This window comes from Nicotiana tomentosiformis, chromosome 6 (assembly GCF_000390325.3).
Source record: "Nicotiana tomentosiformis chromosome 6, ASM39032v3, whole genome shotgun sequence".
Classification (NCBI taxonomy): domain Eukaryota; kingdom Viridiplantae; phylum Streptophyta; class Magnoliopsida; order Solanales; family Solanaceae; genus Nicotiana; species Nicotiana tomentosiformis.
Genome location: NC_090817.1, coordinates 12,304,950 through 12,328,094, shown reverse-complemented (window position 1 = coordinate 12,328,094; position 23,145 = coordinate 12,304,950). Strand labels below are relative to the sequence as shown.

The 23,145-nt window shown below is 34.0% G+C and overlaps 2 protein-coding genes across 3 annotated transcripts; one reads left to right on the top strand and one right to left on the bottom strand.

Annotated features, from left to right (window-relative positions):
- Window positions 1-268: 268 nt before the first annotated feature.
- Window positions 269-7,058, bottom strand: LOC104120680 (RING-box protein 1a-like). Its single transcript, XM_070178209.1, has 4 exons — window positions 6,705-7,058; window positions 2,709-2,759; window positions 2,526-2,585; window positions 269-426 (listed from the first exon to the last, which is right to left on the bottom strand). The coding sequence occupies exons 1-4, from the start codon at window positions 6,832-6,834 to the stop codon at window positions 269-271; spliced, it is 399 nt and encodes a 132-aa protein (XP_070034310.1). The 5' UTR covers window positions 6,835-7,058.
- A 910-nt stretch (window positions 7,059-7,968) lies between these two features.
- LOC104120671 (protein FIP1-like) lies at window positions 7,969-18,005 on the top strand. Of its 2 annotated transcripts, none has more exons than XM_033652684.2 (14): window positions 7,969-8,146; window positions 9,671-9,762; window positions 9,850-9,954; window positions 10,103-10,152; window positions 11,120-11,186; window positions 11,797-11,869; window positions 13,178-13,233; window positions 13,495-13,591; window positions 14,513-14,597; window positions 14,920-14,982; window positions 15,543-15,602; window positions 15,866-15,958; window positions 17,428-17,490; window positions 17,591-18,005. In XM_033652684.2, the coding sequence occupies exons 1-14, from the start codon at window positions 8,091-8,093 to the stop codon at window positions 17,675-17,677; spliced, it is 1,047 nt and encodes a 348-aa protein (XP_033508575.1). In that variant the 5' UTR covers window positions 7,969-8,090; the 3' UTR covers window positions 17,678-18,005. The 2 variants fall into 2 exon arrangements, with proteins under 2 accessions (XP_033508575.1, XP_070033223.1); XM_070177122.1 differs by having other exon boundaries at window positions 13,495-13,595; window positions 14,517-14,597; window positions 17,591-17,878.
- Window positions 18,006-23,145: the final 5,140 nt, after the last annotated feature.

The following is a 23,145-nucleotide window of genomic DNA, read 5'->3' as shown; positions in this document are numbered from 1 at the left end:
TAAAACCTCAACAATCCCCCACATGAATGGGGAATGGCTATATCATGGAAGTATGCATGGAAAAACTGTGTGATTTACAAGCAAGGATTAATCGCATCTGGATAAGTAGGTTTCCCTTTGAACTTTCCGTAGTAAACTTATGTCGGATATACTCGGTCAATCGGTAGATTTGATATCTTTGAACCGTCGATCTTTGGTGTATACCTAGACAACCATAAGTCACACAATCAACCCTTAACCGTCTTTGGTTCTCATTGTTGTGTTCGTTTCAGATAGAACAATCATCATACATATACTTAGGATGTAACATACTATAGTGGCATTTGTATTCAAAGACAGCATCATACAACTTACCAAGTGGACACACTTGACGAGTCTTGAGCCACCGACTAATGCAATGGAAGTGGAATGCATGGTTGCAAACACCTACAGCGATCAGCAGATATGGCAAACAATGAACTCCGAATAACAGATTAATATCCACATCCAAAATGGCATAAACAGGATTGTGAGTGTAGCATAACTTCTAGTCAATCATCAATTTCATACACTTCATAGAAAATGTAGACCACTCAGAGAGGGGTCGAAAAAGGGAGCGCCAGATATAGCAATATTTGACACATTTCTTACCTTGTCAAGAGTGACTCAAGGAACTTAGTGGTCATTTCTAGAGGATGAGATTTGTTATCTTCCAGAATTGTTTGCAAAAGATGCCGTAATTTTGTATAAACACAGATGAATACCAGCTTAGAACGGAAATAACACATTCAAGTGACGGCAAGTGTCAAGCATCTAATGATACAAAAGACATGCAAAGCATAGAGCTGGAGCAATTCCAATTTAATATTCTCTGCCAATAGCAACTTAACACTCGCTACAACAAAGCTTTGAGGGAAAGGTTTGATATGAAGATCCTTTTCATGTGGTTGTGCCTTATCAGTCTGCACCTCTACTGTACAAACAATAGTAAAGCGCTATAATGCAATTATCGTAGGCATTCAGCTAACATACTTTAGTATAGCACATTAATCAAAGGGAGAAAAATGCAGAATTATATCTGGTAAGTCAGCGTAACTTAAAGGGAAAAAATTAACATAGTTGTTAGCTCGGAAACATACAAGTGGATGACCAGCTGAATGATGAAATGTTTTAATACCATCAACAAATGACATGCATATCCCAAGCTATCACGACTTCAATCATGACCAAATCACAAGGAAAGTTATTTCTCGAAAACGGAAGAGGTATTCTCAAAAACATGACTTATCAAAACATAAACATGCGCCCATTGTTAATCTAAAAAACAAAAGAAAATACATTCTAGGAAACAAAATTGATCAAACAAATAAAACTGTTTTCATCTTTTTCTCCACCAAGTAACTAAATGGCTTTCTTCTTCCTTCATATTTCAGTGGTATACGGATATTGGTCTTTCCTATTCATGTAGCCTCATGGTTAAACGGGGGAATTACAAAGGGTGGGAGCGAGACTGTGGGTATTCTGTTTGTTGATGGAGTGTATGGGCGAGATACAGTGAGAGGAGATACAAGATATTAATCACATCATCTTTTGAGCTCATACCGCCGGAGCAACAGATGACTTTTGAGTTGCAACCCAAAAACAAAAGAGGAAGCAAGAGGAGAAGATGAAATAGAGAAGATGAAGGAGAAGTAAAAATTGACAATCATTGTACTTCTCTGGATGACAGAAAATTAAAATAGCACAAATAACCTTCTATTAGAACCATTATAATCAAATAAAAAATGTGGATGCCAGAAAATAAAAAATAAAACAAATAATCTTCTGTTAACACAAAGCATGGTTACCAAAATCCCAATTCAACTCTTAAAATTCTGGAAAAAATTCAACAAAATCTAGGTATACAACTGATCTCGACATGACACTAAGTCCTTCTTGTGTGGTAATCTCTTGTTTAGTTATCCGAAATGTTTCTATCTTCAAAAGTATGAGCTTTCTGCCCCATAAATAGACAAAACTTCTTCAAACTACACCCAGAAATTCCATTTTATATTAGGAAAGCCAGAATTCACTAAACAGTTAACTTTACCCCAATTTTTCTAATTCACCTACATTTAACTACAAACTCTAACCCTAAGATTTGTTTTATGGACACTGGCTTTGAGAGAGATCAACCTCCTTCATCTAACACAATTATTGATATTGCAGAAGAGCATTAATCATCCAATACCGTACAATAATTAAGGCACCACAATTGCCTAAACTCTAAAATAAGGTGAATCTACCCCTTAATAACACTGAATCAACCACTTAACAATAACTACATGACCATTGGCACAAACACATCCTTCTTATTATCACAACGAGTGAATAGAATCAAGTAGTTTTATGTCTTGACAAAATCTAAGGTGTCAATAGTAGCACACATAAAATGCCGCATAAGTTGATTCCTATGCAACTAATTTCATAAAGAGCATAAAAGTCGCGGCGAATTGACAAACTAAGCTGTTTAATCAATATTCTCACGCATAACAAGAGCAACATACCCCATGCAACTGTACATTCCTCACTTGTCGCGCTAGCTTGATTAGCTTGACACTCGATACCTAATCAAAATTAGCATAAACTAAGATCGAATATTAAGAGGATAAAAAATTTAATGAATGGTATCATATCAGAAAAAAAGAAACACCGGCTTCAACAACGTAGAAAAGAGAGCCAAAACTCACACAGATCCATGATGTGATTCCTACAGATTGCACAATTATCTACCACAATATCTGCAACCAAAGTCACAGGATTGATTATTGAACGTAAGAATGTAAAAAATTAAAATAAATTAGATAGACCAGCTCAATGTAATTCATGAAAATGTGCATGTGAATAAATCAAATACACACACAAACACGAAAAAATACACAAATGGAAGTACAGAACTGCTATTAAATTTATAATATCTTTTCAATATGAACCCCAGAAACATAAGATGTAACAATATACAAGGATCTTTCTTAATATATAAGGTAACAATAAAGTGTTACACGGACAACAATACATTCAAAACAAACATAGAGGACAAATAGTCTGTAAATAAAACATCTATAATCAAACAATCTCCTTAAATCGTTACAAACAACTTAAATTGTTGTAAGCACCTTCCACTTAACGTTGCTTTCTAGTCTTCGATTCACGCATAACAAGTACAAGCTTGCGTGTACACAACAACATTACCATAAGTACTTAACTGACTTTAAATTTTCCGAGAAACAGCCATCTCTAATCTCATGTAAGTCAACATACACAAAGCTGATGTTGCAAAAACATCAAGAACACAAGCATCCATGGACATTCAATTTTTCAGCAAGGATCGATCTATACTTTCACCTCGAAAAAAATTTATATACAATAACTATGCCTCAGTCTCAAACAAACTTAGGCCGGCAGTATGAATCCTCAGTGACCATGTTACTCCATATAAACTCAACGCAGTCCATTATAATCCAAAATAACAACAACAACAACAACAATAATACTACTACTAATAATTACTAGAAGTTCATTATATTTTCTACTGAGTACAAATTTTTGAAAGGCTAAACAACTCCTAGAAAAGCATAGCACTCGAAAAAAAAGTATATATAGAGTAAATTCCTAAAATATATACAGTCAAACCTCTCTATAACAACCTCGTTGGTTCAGATATTTTTTTGGCTTTTATAGTAAATGGCTGGTATACACCTATAACAACATTTGACGCAAAATATATTTTGGCTGTTATAGACAAAAATTATCCAATTTTTTTAATGTTACATATAAACGATAACAAAATTATTCAAATTTAAAATCTCAAAAGATATGCATATTTTACTAATTAAATATTAAGAAAATTAATACATTATTAATAAATTTATAACTAAATGTACAAAGAGTTAATTCTAAGATTACACGTTTTAAAGCTACTAAAAATAAATTCTTTAAAGATTGATGATAAAACTTTGTAATTGTAGCTTATTTTGTAGAATCCATTCTCTTACTAGCGATAAAACGCTTGAATTGGCAAAATTTTATGTCCAAATTTTCAGCAAAAGGATATCTGATAGCTTTCCCTTGAAGGCAATCTAAGTGCATAACAATTGAATCCTATATAAAAATATTTTTTGGCATTTGTCCAATGAAAAACATATCATGTGTAGATCTTATGTATTATGCAAGATGGAAACTTTGTTAAATGAAAAGGATTATGTGCATATTTTTAAAACTATTATTAGTAATCTTAGAGATTCTATATGGCTTTTATAGAGGAGTAATTTTACAAAAAACGTTATGCTACAAATATGGATGTTGTTGTTATAGGTATAAAGTTGTTATAGAGGTAAAATATAACTTAAAAAACCGGTTCCGATGAAAACTTGGCTTTTCTAGTGAATGATTGTTATATATGGATGCTGTTATAGAGAGGTCTGACTGTATTTAAATCATTCACATGAAAAAACAAGTGCAATGGTGATTCACAATCACTAGTTTAAAATATTGATATATCACTGGGTTATGGTACTTAAAATAACATAAATCTTCCACCAGCACAATGTTTAACCTAAAAAATAGATTTTGAAGTTAAAACAATTAAATAATTCGGATTTTTAATAACTGATTTACTTCACTTTTCCAAGTATAATCAATATGAAAAAAGAAACAAATGATAATAAGAAAACAGAAATCTTATTGATGATTGCAGCCTTTCTTATGTATGAAAGTAATAAATCTTCCAATAATAGAGAACTGTAACTGGCAGTATAACTTAGTAGTTTTTCGATGGGATACAAAAGGGGGTTTAAATAGTATTATCATTCGTAACTGTTTGTCTTGTTTAGCTCCTGCCATTTATTGCATTAATTGTCCGTGATTGATTTGTAACGGTTGAGGTAATAATAGCAAATCTGCGTAATTAGGGATTGACTGACCCTTTCCATATTCGTAGCTATTAATGACCTTAATTATCAATCTCGTGGCTATACTCTTATGTTTAACCTCAAGGCTAATAGGCACGGTATATGTGCGTACAACCTCGAGGGTGTTGCACACATCATTCTTCTTTGCCGTGATAACATCTGTCATCAAAAAATAAGTCCACATGGCGAGTCTATTTTTACTAATACAGATAGTTCCCCCACTTTCTGGATATTATCTATTGAATATTCGGGAAGTAGAGAGTTTATTTATGGCGGGAATGTTTTGCCGCCTCTTCCCGAGATAATTATGACGTGCTGCTGAAGTGAAGAGACATGCGCTCCTTCCACTTAATGCTCGAGACACGTGTCTTGTTGCGATTGGTTTTGAAGTTTGCAACAGTTTTTCAAGCACAAATAAGAAACCACTGCAAACTTCATAACCAATCGCAGCAAGCTCGAGCATTAAATGGAAGGAGGGCATATCTTTTCACTTCTGCAGCACGTCATAATGATCTTGAGAGAGGCAGCAAAATATTTCTGCCATAAATAAACTCTCCACTTCCAAAATATTCACTTGAGAATATCCATAAAGTGGGGGACTATCTGTATTAGTGGAAAATAGACTCGCCACACGGACTTATTTTGTGATGATAGTTGTCATTGGAGTTATTACGACAAAAAAGAATGACGTATAGAGAAGATGTGTGCAACACCCTCGGGGTTTTAGGCACGGTATACGTACATATACCGTGCATATTAGCCTCGAGGTTAAACATAAGAGTGTAGCCACGAGACTGATAATTAAGGTCATTAATAGCTACGAATATGAAAAGGATCAGTCAATCCCTGATTACACGAGATTTGCTATTATTACCTCAATCGTTACAAATCAATCACGTAACGGACAATTAATGCAATAAATGACTGTAACGACCATGAGCTAAATAAGGCAAACAATTACGAATGATAGTACTATTTAAACCCCCTTTCCATATCTTGTATCCCCATCGAGAAACTACTAAGTTATATTGTCAATTACAAAATTCTATTACAGTTCTATATTGACAAGAGTGGGTTGCTCTAGTGGTAAGCACCCTTCACTTCCAACCAAGAGGTTGTGAGTTCGAGTCACCCTAAGAGCAAGGTGGAGAGTTCTTGGAGGGAGGGAGCCGAGGGTCTATCGGAAACAACCTCTCTATCGCAGGGTAGAGTTAAGGTCTGCGTACATACTAACCTCCCCAAACCCCACTAGTGGGATTATACTGGGTTGTTGTTGTTGTATTACAGTTCTATATTATTGGAAGATTATTACTTTCATAGAGAAGATCATCAATAAGATTTCCATTTCCTTTATTCTCTTAATTTATTTCCTTATTATTATTTGTTCCTTTTTAGTATTGATTATACTTGGAAACCCGAATTATTTATTTAATTGTTTTGACTTCAAAAACTATTTTTTGGGTTAAACGCACATGTACCAGATAACTCTGCCCACCAAGGATTCACCTTAGAAAAATACACACACACATTATATATTGACATGTTCTTGAATTCTTAAATAACTCAATTTATGTACATGTATGTATATGTACACTAAGTTCACAATCGTCACGAAATACTAGCAAGTGCAATGGTACTAAACAACTACTATTAGTTTAAAATTTGAATAGGTCACCGGGTTATGGTACTTAGAAATCAGCATAAAATCGTCAAATTTACACACCAAAAAATTGTAAAGGAAAGACAAAAGGAAATTAATTAGGGTTAGAAATTGACCCCAAGCCCAGAGAGCAACAGCATTCCACTTTTTGATTTCAAATCGCTTGGGCTTTTTAGTGGACGATCCAACGCCGGTTGAACCCTCGCCGGCGAGAACCATAGGTACGTCGGTGTCCGGTGATGCCATTGAATTTCAAAATGTGTTTTAGGTGGAAAATTTTGTAAGTTGATGTTTAAGTAAGAGAAGTTAGTGGGCCTGACTTAAGATGAATTGGACTGAACTGAAGCCCGTGTGAATCGGGTGTAAGCCTAGTCTTTTGGATCAATTGTCCAAAAAAATACTATGTGAATTCTCCTACACCCTACTTTTTCTCAAGAAAAACAACATTCGACTAGAAAAATGCTACCTCTGATCTAGTAAGTACACATTATGATTAATATATTAAGATAAATTAACCCCCCTCTCTCTATATATATATATCATGTATAATTAGTATATAAGTTATATATCAATAGAAAACGCAAAAAGCACTGTACCAAAAAAATTCGATGGTATTTTCTTATATTGTTTAAAAAAAGAAATTGAAGAACCTAATGGAAGCGGAAAAAAAAAACTTAATGGATCAAACTTGAACTCCGGCTGACGGGATCACCTAGCGGGTTCACTGTGACGCAAACAGGCCTGTGAAACTTTGTCACAATATTTCTTTGTGACAAAGCATATCAACTTAAAGGAATAATTTTTTAAATAATTATTATAAATATTTACTTATAATTATTTTACAATTGACTTAATTATATGTAGTAAATATTATTTTACATTCTAAAAACTAAGCTCACAAACTAAACCTTTGTGGAGCAAAATAACAAAATGGACCTTTATGTTTGAAGGTATGTTTAAAACAGTTAATTGAATATACTCATGCGCAATTGTAGATTTTTGAGTTTGTAAAAAATGAGCACTTTTGGACTTCAAAAAATATTTAACAAATTTTAATTGTTAAATTTAAGGGGAACTGCAAGATATAGAAACTCATATTTGGAGATGCAGTTTTTGTAATTTCTGCTAGTATTGGTCTATTTTTGATATATTATGAATTTTTTACTATTTTATATCTATTTCTAGTGGTTAATGCAAATATTGGGATTTGACTAGATTTTCTGGTGTTTATAGTTAAATTTTTTTTCCCTAACAGTTCCTGTTAAATCCAGTTTGTTTAATGTTAGAGATTAAAAGTACTCATTTTTTACAAATTAAAAAACAAATCTAATAAATATATTTAAGGTACTATTTTAAACATACCCTTAAATGGACCTTTTCTGTCAAAACGGAATAAAGAATCTGAATTAGATAGTATGAAGGAAGCGAAGCAAAACGGTTTTAAACTGGAAATATTAGAAAGAACAAATTCATCGAGCTACAATAAGAAGATTTAGAAGAAGATGTCAACGGAAATACAGTCTTCTTTAATCTCTGCATCGGCAGACGAAAATAATCTGTAAGAGCTAAATCCTCCAATCTATTCGCACCACTGTTGTTGTATATATTTATACTGATTGTAATCGTCAGTTTTCTACTTTTCATTTTCAAACATAGAATTGGAATTTTAATTACCTGCTAAGTGAATAATTTTTGAGCTCACGTTTTCCTAGCTAAGAAGCTGAAAATTCAGTAAATACTTGTACATTCTTTTTTGTCATATTCTTTGTTACGTAATTAGGGATTTGAACTTAGTTAAATTCAGTTGGAATTACGGGGAATTGTGCTTCGGTTGAGCAAACGTTAAATTTGGGAAGTCGAAGTGTGTTGTTAGGATTTTGCAAGGACCTTAGTCACTGAGGAATGTGGGGGATGAATACTCCTCCCTTAACAAGATGTCAAAGGTTCGAGCCTTGGAATGGAGAAATTCCTGGTAGGGAGCGCTTTCTCTTTTAATGGGTCCTATGCATAGGTTTTGGGGGGGGGGATTCCAGATTAGCTGAGCCAACGGATGCCGGATACCGAATGGTTAAACCAGAAAAAATGATAGTCTACAAGGGTCCCAAGGGATTTCCTAGTGGTTGAAGAGCTAGAGTGACAACCTTGGGAACCAAGGTGGGAATCCCAGCAAACACGACAGTAGGTTAATATACTTAAAGCCTTGATGAATGAAGTTACCCAATACTTGTGTTGATGGGAGATACTTTCTAACTAGTTGATTAATCAAGGTGTGTGCATGTTTATTGAACATCACCGTTGTAAAGAATGATAATTTACAAGGTTGCTATTGTAATTCTTGGACAAAGTTACAAAAATATTAAGTGATTTCTTCCTATCTACTGTGCTGGTGGGAAGTAGCAGGTATCCGGTGGAATAGTTGATGTGCGCAAGCTGGGTGGAACATCACTGTTATAAAAATAAAGTCTTGGTTAAACTTTTTTGTGTTTTTCTTTTGTTTATGAGCTTCAGTCCCGTATGTGAGCTTGACAAAGAATAAAAAGTTTTGAGAAAAGGATGTGGGTCACAATAAAATTATGGTTATGTTACAAAAGTGTAACTATGTTGAATCCTCCGATACTAAGTTTTTTGGGACGTAGCCGATTAGGTATGTGGAACAGTCTTGGAATGAAATGAGTCTAGATGAAACATAATGGATACAGGGGATTCACACAGTCTATCCCTATTAGTTTGGGATTAAGGTATAGTTGATTGAATTTCTTCTATGAGCTCCTACCAGATGTTGATTGACTTTCTTATTGTTCTCTAACTGACTATACTCTCGCATCTTTAAAGTCAGCACCTTAACTGTAAGTTAGAAGGCTGTAATTTGCGAGAGTATCTCTAAAGGCTGGAATAGATTAAAGGAATGGAGGGAGAATTTCGGATGATATACAGGTAGTGTGTAAGCAAAATAGAGATGTCTCTAGGGAATCATATTACTATTCAAGTTAAATGCTGAGACTGAACAATAAGTTATTCCTGTTTTGCCTAATACTTCAGCTTCTCTTGCTAATAACTAGTTATGCTGCTTGTTCAACTGTAGGTTCGTGGACGTACTGCATGAAGCACCTCTATCAGGTCATAGGAAGCCTACGAGCATTATTGGGAGTATTTTCTACTGTTTCTTATTGGCAAGTATTAGTTCATGAATTTTTTGTGGCTTGACAAAGATTCAAATTTAGCCACCTTCTAGGTGAACTAATTATGTTGATTTCTAGGCAGGCTTTGCTATTTTGGGGGTGGGAGCTACATGGATATTTCATCCTATAGAAGGATTAGTGTTCCCATTTCTTTGCAGTTGTAATGTTGCCCTCCTTGTTGTCACAGGTCCGATATGAAGTCAAATTCTTTTGCTTCTTTCCTTTGCTTTCAGCAAATCATTAGTTTTAAATCTTCTGCGCTTCGTTATATTGTTCCAGCAGCTGACTTCCCTCTATAGTTCTATGCCTAAAACATAAGTGTTTGATATCTGTAGGCATTTTTCAGCAATATCTGGTCTATCAAGTTAAGAAAATACGGTTACAGGTCAGTATTTCTATTATATTTCTGATAACAATATGTACTGACCCCAACTAGCTTGGGATTGAGGTTTTGTTGTTGGGCTGGTGATTAATATTATTCTTTCAATATATAGCCTGAGATGAAAGTTATTAAAAAAAGTTAAAAACAACGCTGGAAGGGCAATGGATTATATCAAACTTCCTCAGCTATAAATGATTATATTACCACATTGGGTTGGATATAACTTTCATCCATACCTGGCCCTTCTCCTCTCCTCTCTTGTGACATGTGCACAAAAGAAAACATGGAATAAAAATTATCTCTTTTTATATTATCTTGGAAAAATCATCTAGTTGTGAGGTCTTCTGCATATTAAATGCTGTTATGGTGCCAAAACATTCATATTATTCAAGTGGCTTTCATAGTCTGGTCTAAGCTAGTTTGCACCCCACGGATTTTGCAAAGTGGTGTGTACCAGTAAGTTGGAAAAGCAGATCAGTATAGTAGAAGAACCCGATATACAAACTGTATGGAACTAAAGGTTTCGCGAATGAGGTAGTGCATAATGTTACTGGAAGCGAATTGTAGAAGTACCTGGATATTGAGAATGGATCAAGGAAATCATGAGTGCTTTTTAGCCCATTAGTTGCTTCAGATGGGTTTCCAGGCTTTGGTTTCTTTTTTTCGCTTTGGTTTCTTTTTTTCTCTTGTGTCTATCCTCGGGGTACAAGAAAGATAAAGTCAGTTAACCAAGTTGGCAACTTCTCTGCACTATAATTCAGATACAAATTCTCAGGGTTCCAGTGGTCTTTCTTTTGGTGAATGGGAGACTTCTGGTGGCACTACTTGGATGGGAATTACATTTTACTGCAATATTCAGTTATCAAGATTGATCATCGCCCATCTTCATTGCAGTGTTCTTATTATTCAAAATCATAAGACAAGCGGCGATTTCTGAAATTTGCAATAATCTGAACTTTAAATTTTGTAGGGGTACTATATTTTCAGCCAGAAACTGAAGCATATTATTCGCCTTCCATTTGCTACAATCGCGTATGGTACGCAATACCTGGTCCTCTAGTTTATGCATCCATCTCTTCTTTGTACTATCCTTTTTCTTGACTAGTTTTAATCATCGCCAGCGCAAATCTATGGTCAAAACAAATCTTGCTATAGTATCCAACTGTAATTTTCACATGCTGACTAATCTGCTATAGGTGAATTGCATCTTTGTTATTTTCTTGCAGAGTTACAGTTATTTTCTACGTATAATATTGTTTAATTTGCATATGGGGGTCCGATTTTTGATTTCAATTATGCAAAATTTGGATTCTTCTCAACCCTCCACTACACTCCCAGAAAAGGGAAAAAAGAGAGGCTGAGTAAATATGAGTGAGAAGTTATTAACAAACTCTGAGCTTAAAAGATAATTTTCATGAGCATAAAATGTGTCCATGAAACAAGCTAAGATCATTAAATTTCTTTTTCTTTTTAAAAAAAATCTTTACTGCTCTAATTTCGTGTCAGATTCTTCTGTTGTCTGAACAATACTTACAGGAACTACTAGTTTAATTCCTAAGTTGCTTTCGTAATTGTTCAAAAGATTTAAGATCATTTTTCTTCTGTTGGTTTTTAAATGGATATCCATTTGAAACACTTCAATTACAGGAACCTCAGCGATGCTGCTTGTCATGGTTTGGGATCCACGTATTAGCATCCTCTCTATATCGACACTACTCAGGTTTACATTCCAAGAAACTGGCTGCATCTATTTTCTCAGTTATGTGCGGCTCCTTGCATAAAGAGATGTTAATTTAACAACTTTAAGTATTGAAATGGCCCCTGGCGACTTTTTCCTTCTTAATTTGTGATAATTTCTCTGATGTATACTGCAGTAGTAAATTATTCATTTACGAAGGAGTGCTATGATATAGTTACGTTGTATGAAAAAATAAATGCTAAATCTGAGTTATGCTAGACTAGCACCAACTTAGTGCTAGACTTTGTTATCTCCAAAAAATAAAAAATCTAAGTTATGGTAACACTTTTAAGCAAGATAGCATATTGAGTCAGATAGTTGGTTTTGAGGATAGATTTTATAGAAACCTTTAGGATTTCACGTTTTGGATAACTAAAGCAATTTGAAATGCGGAACTTTGATGGGGAATAATAACTTTATTACCATCCATTGACAAGTTATAGACGAGGAAAGTGAGACTCTCAAGGTCTTATATGGAACTTTATTGGAGCTTTAAGTATTGTCTGCTATGTTCCAAAATGAAAAAGGTAAAAGAACTGACTTTCCCTATTTCGTATTTAATTTGCTTTGTTTTGAAATAAGAAGAAACGTTTTAACTAACAACCTGAAGACATTTTCAGTTACAATATTTTCCAGAAAACTCTCACAGATATAGAGTGTAATGAGGCAGACGGTAAAATCTAAGCTGCTTCCATCTTCTCTCTAGTTTAGAGAAATCCACTTAAATTGACTGAAAGCAAATGAATGTGAATTTGTAATTGAGAGACATTTTCGATTTCGATATTTTCCAGACTCGCACAGATGACGAGTGTAATGAGGCAGAGGGTAACACCTAAGCTGCTGCCATTGTCGCTTTGGTTTAGAGAGATCCAGTTCAAGGACTGAAAACAGTGAAGGTGGTTTTGATATATTGGTAGTGATCCACAGAAAAAAATAGGACCAAAATTGTCAGTTTTTGGGGGTGGGATTTATATGCATTTGTATTTGGGCATCGAATGTACTTCATGGATGTGGCCTATCAACTTCTAGTTCCCTAAGAACAATCCATCTAAACCCTTAAAATCATCATTCACGGGAGGCGGAACAAAGGACTTGAAGGTTTCACTGACTCAGGCCCGATCAGAGAGCCGCTTCTAGGCTTTTTAAATTTCAAAAAGTTAGGACCTCATGGATATATATCTAGTTGCATTCATGCAGAGTTGGAGGTTGCATGAGCTATAGCAGTGGTATTGAAGTTTATATGTTTATTCTTTCTAATGTTTTCTATAGCTTCGTTGCTTCCTTATTCAGGATCATCATGTTGGCTGAAGTAGTGTGTGCTGGTTCTTTCATGACAGTCTATATTGGTGAGTAACTTCCTTTAAGGGATGCCTTTAACAAGAGTCAGTAAAATTTTATTGTTTTCAAACCCCTTAACTGTCTAGAAAAGACTCCTGCAAAATTGCATGAAAGGGAGATGTTAGCTAAAACTTAAATCCTCTTCATATTTGGGAACTGAAAATTGTTTTCTGGCTTTGAAATCACCTATTAGAAATTCCGACCTGTTCTATATTGTCAGGATGTATTACATGAGAAATAAAGTCAATTAAACCTTCTACTGACTGCAGGTTGTGTTCACCAATACAATTCATTGGATTCCCAGCCCGATGTCTTAAAGTCACTTTATTCTCCACTTCAACCATCAAGTTCTCTGGAAGGTTTGAGGTACCTCACAGGTTTACATTCTGATTATGGAAAAACATTATGTCCATTAATTTGGTCACTGTTACTTTACCTTAAATTTGTATCGGATTATGGAGGGCTCTTTCATGATTCTATTTTAAAAAGGTGCCATGCATGTGTAATTTCTGTGTCTTCAAGCATTTTTAGCCACTTTTTTTTATATAAAAAACTAAAAGTAACTTCAGCACGCTTCTCTTTGAGTCTGTAATTATATAAAAAATATGCTCTACTCTACTTGACAAGGAAACAAATAGTGCAATGTGTTTGGCAAGTCAAATTACTCCTTTCAGTCCTTATATAGATAATTCTAAAAAGCTTTATTAGGTCTTGTTGATTGCATTAGAGAGGTGTCTAAACTACTGGCTGAAATCTGGGAAAATAGGAAGTTTTGTTGAAGTAATGTAATAGCAAAGCTAAAATAATATAAAGGGGTGCTTATTTTGTTCAAGTGTAAATCTGGATGATGGGAACTTTGCATTAAAGAAAAAGGTAAAATGAATTGGGATGACCAAAAATGAGTTGGGTCAAACACATTGGGATTGACAAAATTGTCATCTTTGTTTGAGTTCATGAATGTTGAGATATAGTTAGTACTGATAAGAGCTTTTGCTACATGACATCTATTTTGATTTCTGATATGGTCAAGCATTTGGTAGTTGGAGAAGTGGGAGGCCTTTGGAGGAATAACTGATGCTAAAATAATAAATCTCAAATATCTTTTTATGTATGTTTTCAGACCGATCATTATGTATTTGTGCTTTTATCATGTCAATGTGACACTATCTTTATGGCCCTTGGATTGGGGACTTCTGGAAGAGATGGAAGAAAGAGCTCGACAGTTGCTTCAGTGCTTGTTCTTGATGATACAAATGATAATTTTGCTAAGAGCCTTTTGTTCTATAGGTACCAGGACGGTGGTCGACTATCAGATCAGCAGATGGCATTGTTGCAATATCAGCAAGAAAATATACACTTTTTGAGTGAGGAGGTATGTGGTTATTAAAAACTCCATGTTACTGGCAATGCGCTTCCCAAGCTTTTTGGTGGTTGGGGAGGGGATAGAAACTGGATTTTGGGCTGCTCCAGTTTTTTAAGTTGCTAATCAAGCAGTTAATAGCTCATAGAAGATATTTATTATAAGTTAAGAATCTCTTGTTTTCTCTTGGAAAGGAAAGTGCTATAGACATTTATAGGTATTGTCTCTTCAGGACGTATGTATCCCTTATGACCAAATGGATTTTATTCCTGATTGTTCCTTCTGGAACTTTTTCTTTCTTTTCTCTGAGTTAATCTAATTCCTTTTCTTCCAGATTCTTAGACTGCAAGAAACCTTAAGCAAATACGAAAGGTCTAATGATGGGAGTGCACCTCAGGTATGTTTGTCCTTGTCAAAATTGTGTTGCTGTTTCTGTACTATCTAGAAAAGAAATAGAGTTTACTTGTTGGCTTCAGAGTTAATTGTATTTAAGCTATAAGAATAGAATGAGGGGAAAAAAGAACTTGAAAACATGAACTTATAAGATCTCAGTGGAAGTACTGTCCCTTTAAGATTATCATCCAGCTTTTTTGTCCCATTAGTCGGGGCATCCAAAAGGTTGGCCCTGATTCAATTATTTTGACCGCTCATGCAAATGACTTTTGACTAACTGAGCAAGTAGTATCTGGTAGCAACTGAAAAGGAAAAAAAATTCCAAAACTAGATGCTGAGAACACTATTGCATTCCTTCTCAAAAAAAGAACACTATTGCATACACCAGCACTTTCATCTTTTATGATTCTCTCAAGGATTTTTCTTTCCGAAAGCAAAATTAATAATTTGGATATTATGGACTGCTGATAATGGAATCAGCCATGTTGATTAGTCATTAATCACTTGGATTTGGTACTAAGATTTCAAAATGATGATGTTGACGAGTCTTCTTTGTTCTGCCAGGTCGATCTTGCTCACTTATTGGCGACTCGAGATCAAGAGTTACGCACACTTAAAGCTGAGGTATTATGTAGCTTGTAGTATTTTTGTCCCTCTTTCATTTCCAGCTGACCTATCGTTCTGACTACTATACGTGCAATTGCATGTCTGTTTTGTGGCTTCTTTTTGAGTGAGATTCTCCTCTCATTCCCTTTTTGTTTTGTGGTGGAAGTCATTTGTATTAAGATTGTAATTTCTTTTCTCACAAGATTCTTGCTTTCAAACTGGAATTTAGCTCTGCTTGTTTTATCCTTTTCTCTCTTCTTCTAAATACTTGTGTGCTTCAGATGAATCAATTGCAATCTGAGCTGAGGCTTGCTCGATCTATAATAGAGGAGAAGGATGCTGAGATTCAGCGTATTCGCAATGCAAATAATCAGGTGTGTTTTAAAATGCTTTAAAAGTCAAGTAGCATTTTTGGGTTGTAAAAACAAGTAAAATATTTGGTGTAATTACAGCTGGGTTTAATTTTCTTCTAGGGACGGTCACTTGTGTTGATTCTGTCTTGCTTGCATATTTTTGTCTTTTCATTAAGCAATTGGGACGTATTTGCTATTAAGAATAAACTTATTAGAAAATAACACTTTAGTATTAGCTTTTGATGTAATCATTGTAGGCCTAATAAAATTGGACCCTTTAGAAAGAAATTAGCACATTGATCAGACTGTACTTTTGTATTTCTTGGGTCTCTTTGCTTCCGGTGTTAATTAGTTTGTTGGTTGCCAACTGTCATAGTTAGTTGTATCTGATTTGTCTAATGTGCTCCAATTACATAAGGCTTATATCTTGACTGATTTTTTCTCATTCAAGCTAACCCTAATAGTTATCCCAAATGTACCATTTAATTTTAGTTGTATGAGTTCATCTCAAAAAAAATTTAGTTGTATGACTCACTTATATTTAGGAAAATTGAAAGTTCCTCTTTTTGACAAAGAAATATTATGAATTTATGCATCTAATTTTTCCACGGTGTGGTTTCCCTTGTTTCACCTAAATTTGAGGAGCTCAAATTTTTTATTTTGATGGATTGTCTTCCTTTATGGTTCATTTCTTCAAGTATAAACAATTACGAGAAAATGTCTTTGCCACCTTGGGACACGATTAGATGTAAGTATTATTTTATTTGTGTGACAATCTGTCTGGAAAATGAATCTCCTGAAAATGTCAAGATAGTTTGGCTTTGGCCATCTAATATACATTCTCAATCTCTAGAATTCGGATATCCAACATAAACAGTAAAGTCACATTACTACTGTATGTAGCATGTAACTGTGAGATCTAGTGAAAGGCAAATAATGATAGTCCAAACACACATCATCCATTTATATGTCCATGTCAACATGTAATTCTTACATTTACATTATTGCTATGTCGAGTCAATTCAACTCTTTCTGAAATTCTGCGATTGATAATTAAATTATTTCTCATCCCACTTTTTCATTGAGGGAGGTAATTGTTGATCCTCTCACTCCTGGGAGTAGATGCTTCTCTGGGATAGGAAATAAGTTTACCAGTTTGCTTCTATAACACTATTAGATGGTATGAAAGAAATTATAAAATGAAGTCCAGACACATTTCACCGTCTAGGGGTTCTTTTACTGAATACAGAAGGTATTTCTAGTGTTTGGCTGAGTGAAACTTTGTATGGTTGCTGGCAATTCCTAAAGAACCATATACACTGGTATTACAGCCGTAGTTAGTAGTTACTAACAACTAGCGTTATTCTATCTGAGTATCTTCATTGTCTGTCTTGTATAGTTGTTGGGCTCTCGCTTGATCTTGCATTTTTCTTTTTCTTTTTTCAAAGTAGTTTGCATGACATCTCTCTCTCTCTCTCTCTCTGTAACAGTATGTTGAAGAAAATGAGAGACTTAGAGCTATTCTGGGAGAATGGAGCAGCCGAGCAGCTAAGGTAGTACTTCATCGTTTGTGGTACATTGCTATAATATTGTTGTTTCCTTTTCCTCTTCGCTAAAGTAATACACCAAATGTTTTTCTTGGCTGGATAAAAGCTTGAACGTGCTCTGGAGATGGAAAAGATGTCAAACTTGGAACTGCAGAAAAAACTAACCACACTGAAAACTCAAACGCGTGAATAGTGCTCGCAAGTGGTTACTTTTCTAACAGTTTTAGGATCTTTTGCAACACTATGAAGAGAAGGGTATCTACAGAAGATGACTATGATACCGTTCTTGGATGACCTCATGGTCCTATCTACTGCACATGTACAGACTAAGCCATCTTAGCCAATGCTCTCAACAATAGTTTGCTTTTGCTGTACATTACTGCTATAGCCAAAACTTTGAAGGCTGCTTTTGCAATGTCAATGTGGCCAACATGGGGTGACATTGGAAGGAGGAAATGATCTCCTATGCCTGTTTACAATTTGAACAGAGGAAAGTGACTCGACCAAGTTCTCGTGTTTTATGTACGGATCTTCTATATTATTTTTTACTTATATCCTATGCAAAAGGTCATATCAATTAAAATAGCATTTGTAAGAATTCGACTGATGTGGATAGTGTGAAGGCATGGCAGTTGGTACAGGAGTAAGAATGCTGGTGTCCTGAGTCTAACAATCACAAAGAAGGATAGTGTTAAGAGTAGGGGTGTCAAATAGGCTGGTTGGGCTGATTTTGGGCGGGTTAAAATGGATTGAGTCAATAAATGGGCGGTCATTGACCCGCCCAAAAATAACTTGGCTGAGATGGGCTGGGTCAAGTTGGGCTAAAATTTGGGTCATAGACCAACTCGCCCAACTTTTACCAAGTTTCAATTAGTATGTATTGTTTTCTAATAAATTGTTTAATTATCAAATAACACTTTTTTTTCTTTTGTTATGGTTATATATAATATATCAAACAAAAAAAAATATTTTAAAGTTATTTTAGCAAAGTTACTCATGGATAAATTTGGGCTAAAAATCGGGTGAAATTCAAAAATAGCCAGATTTACAAGTGAGAATTGAAAAATAGCCAGAGTTTCAAAAGTAATGAAAATTTAGTCACTTTTTAGGTAAAGATAAATCTGAACGAAAACACTGTTCAAAATACGGAAAATATTCCAGCATAATATACTGGAGTTCGAATTTTTTACATGTGAACTTTCAGCATAATATACTGGAAGTTCATATACATGTGCTCTAATCTCCAGTATATTATGTTGGAACTTGTCGTGCGCTGAAGTTCATACACATGTGCTCCAATCTCCAGTATATTATGCTGGAACTTTTCGTATTGCAGCAAAATAGGGTTATTTTTTAAAAACTTTGCAAACGCTAGCTATTTTTCAATTACCAGTCCGAAAACTGGGTGGTCTATGCTATTTTCACCTAAAAATCAACCCAACATTCGTTGGGCTGAAATGGGTTGGGTCAAGATGGGCGGAGTTCAATAAATTGGCGGGTCAATGACCGATCCAACCTTGGACTGGTCGGAAGAATCAAATGGGTTTGGGCTCAAATTGCCACCTCTACGTTAGAGATATAAAATACCATTATCAGTATATAGGATTTCAAAGGGTTTTATAGTAGTGTAAAGTTTTTGGTTGGATGTTTACATTTTTTCACATAATAGGAGTCTCAACCCATTCTATTGCTCTGGATCAATTGTAGACTATCTCCATCTTTTTATGTTGTTGTGAAGTTCTCTTGTTCATCGTAATTATTTTAGTGGATTTTTCTTTGACTATCCTTCAAATACTTAAGAAGAGATTTAACAAAGTAAAACGTGGAAGTCGAAACGAAAAAGTGAGGATTCGTATACTTGACTCTAACTTGTTTGAAACTGAAGCGTGGTAATAGTTGTTAAAACATGAAAGTCGAATTATTTAATTGAAATATATGAACCATACTGACATTCTTAATTGGGGAACTTGTATCATGTTTTTTTTTACTTTTAAGTTATTATTCAGTAGAAAACACAAACTTAATACCAAATTAACTTAAAAGAAAAGCAGGAAAATTTCAAATTACGTCAAAATTGGGCCAGTGATTCACTATAGTGGATTATTATTTTATTGTTCAACTGCAACCAAAAAAACTCAATAGCAACATCAAATCATTGACAATTAAGCATGTATAAAATTATCATAAACGTCTTTATTCACCTGAAAAATGTATCTGCCTCATATACTGCAATGCATGCATAAATCAAGTAAACATCATCCTAAATTTATCTGAAAAAATAAGGGGTCGTTTGATTGAGAAACAAGTTATCACATAATTAATTATCTCGAGATTAGTTATTTTGGGATTAGTTATCTCATCCTCCCATAAAAATAAATAAACACTATAATTCCAGAATAATTAATTCTGGAATTTATTATACCATAATTTATCCCAACCAAATGTGAAACATCTCATCTCAAATCTAATCTCAAAATTAATTATCCTTTCTTCCTGCCAAACCAGAAAGTTAAATCTGAGAAGAGACAAAAAGACACCTAATAGACCAAATATAGACTATATCTATTGATAGTGATCTCCTAAATGGGATCCAGCGTCCACCTATCCCTCTTTATTGGCAAAAACTCATCAAATTAAATAATTTAACTATAAAAAATAGTAAAACATTATGATGTTAATTAGTCAGAATTAAATAAGAAGAGCTTATGTAAGAGGAATATGAAATATATTTTATTAATTTGGCGTCAATTTTAATAATGTGTTTTTCTAATCATATTTTGTCAGCCTACGTATCCACCTTTCATACACAAATCACTCGATAGCGAAATAAGTATATAATTAGCGGGTACAATTGAATTCAATATTTTCATCATAAGTATAGTATATACATAAAAAGAATTACTAGCAGTTTGACAATATTAAATTTTGTACTCATAATTTCAATCAATAATAAAAATTTAAAAATTAAACTCATTAAATTTAAATCTTGAACTTGTATATGCACACATTTTTCCTTTTTAAGGTAGCAAAGAATGGCAAGGATTTCTCAGTTGTAGATTGCTCAAAAGAAATCACAAATTTGTAAGTGTATTGTGAATATGAAATGAAATTATAAACTGAAAAGTCAATCTTAAGAAGAAGCTGGTAACATAATTACGAACATCAAAATTAATAATTAGCATTTTTATTTAATTAGACTGGAACCTTTTATTTTTGGTTTGTTTTTTTGTTTGTTTAGGAAACTGCATGAACGAGCTTCGTAGATGCAAGTGCAACCAAGAGAAAAATTCTACTTACGCAGGTGGAATATGCTTTATTTTATCCCACTTTATTCCAAGTTCCAAGAATATACCAGTATTACTTAAGCAAATATAACTTCTTTTTGAATTAGCTATATATATAACTTGAAGTGCAACTTTTTTTGCTTATGGAACTATGTTTGGTTTTGTCCCCTACTCCAAATTCCGAGCACTAGCATATACTCCCTCCGTTCACTTTTACCTGTCCAATATTCTAAAAATAGATTTTCACTTTTACTTGTCACTTTTAGCGTATCAAGAGAACATAATTTCTTTTATCTTGTTATACCAACAACAAACAAAAACAACCCAGTATAATCCCACTAGTGGAGTCTGGGGAGGGTAGTGTGTACGCAGACCTTACCCCTACCCTTGGGTAGAGAGACTGTTTCCGATAGACCCTCGGCTCCCTCCTTCCAAGAACTACATACTTTGTTCTTGGGTGACTCGAATTCACAACCTCTTGTTTGGAAGTGGAGGGTGCTTACCACTAGAGCAACCCACTCTTGTTATACTCATAGTATTAATTACTAATTTCAAATCATTTTCTCAAATTCATTAATAATGTGCATCAATTAATATGGGTATCATGGTAAATTATGCACTTCATTTATTATTTTTTAAGGGGAGTGCACAGTCCATAGTGGACAAGTAAAAGTGAACAGAGGGACTACTACCTAACCTAATACATTTTCTTTGGGTAAAAACTTATCCGCATCGGGTGTTTACACCCATTCAATAAACAAATAACACATGTCACATTATTTAACTACAAGTATTATTCTTTAACCTTAGTTAATTACCACGTGTTTTCCATATCATCTTGAATAATAATATTAAAAATAATTAATAGAGTCTTGCAAAGTCCCGGTCTTAACGTTAATGAATGACGACATTAATTTCTTGTTCACTTTCTGTGCCATCACTGGTCATTTACTAACACGAAATTTTTATTTTCCTTTCTACTAGGACAACTATCGTTATTTATATAGATATTTTAACAACAACCCAGTAAAATCTCACTAATGGGGTCTGTGGAGGGTAGTGTGTATGCAGACCTTATTTCTACCCCGAATGAGTAAAGAGGCTGTTTCCGAAAGACCCTCGGCTAAAAAAAAAAGGACAAAAAGACAAAAAGGGAACAATATTAGTATCACAACAAAATATATAGATATTTTAACTTTGAATTAAAAATTTTAAACTTAACAAAGAAGCATCTACCTTGGCATACCCTCAGTGGAACACATCTAAAGATTACAGACGAAAAAACTTTACAAAATTGGACTTGGCTTTGTACAGTTTATTGTTTAAGAATTGTTCTGATTTTACCCCACTAATAATGGATATTTTTAACAAGATGAAAATTTAGCATACATAATGAGAAGTGTAATCTACATAATATAATAGGTTAATATGATCTTGCAGTTCTGAATTTCAGAGTCTAAATGGAGGGTGAAACTTTCAGTTGACTCATCTTTTCTTTAATTCAAGTTGTTCATTGAAGCCGCATAAACCTAATTTTGGTGAAGGAGAGAGTGAAAGTTCTCGTACCATTAAAGGTGTTCCTCTTGATGATGCAGAACTTCAACATTATATAGGAAATAAAAGAACGCCATAAGAAGGCAAAAATAAAAGAAAGAAGAATCAAGAACTAACGACAACCTTGATTTTTTTAAACTTATGTTAGTATGACTTAATTTCTTTTTTTATTTATTTAAAATGAGACTCCTAATAGATCTTATATTGTGTTATATGGTTGACTTAACTATATTAGGTGTAAACATATGGTGCGGGTAAGTTTTTACTTTTTCTTTATGTATAAAGTTATAAGGAAAAATTGATATGTATAACTGTTTACCCGTAAAATGGTACAATTGAATTTGTTCGTGGTTTCTATACAAGTGAATTAATTTGATCCAAAAGATAATAAAATAACTGATGAAATATAAAATACTTAGTTTTAGAATGTAGATGGAATGACAAAGCTGATGAGTCTGGGAATAGGTTTCCGGGCACAACAATGATGAGATCAAAAGCGAGAAAATAAATTTTTATTAAAATGATGTATAAAATATAGTGTAAGTTAGCTAGAAAATTCGTCTCCTTTACAATGGTAATTGAGCTATCTATTTATAGCTAAGTCTAGAGAAGGAAGTCCTAAGATCATGCCCTTATTTAATGTTAATTATGAGGGCCATTGATGAAGATCTAAAGTTAGACATAAATGCCAAATTCCTTTTAACATGCCATCATCCTTAATGCTGCAAAATATTATGTATTAAATGTTATTGGGCGCAAAACAATTAATACTCCTTCTATGATCGTTGTTCCATCCGGTGACAAGCGGAATAGCTATGTTCGG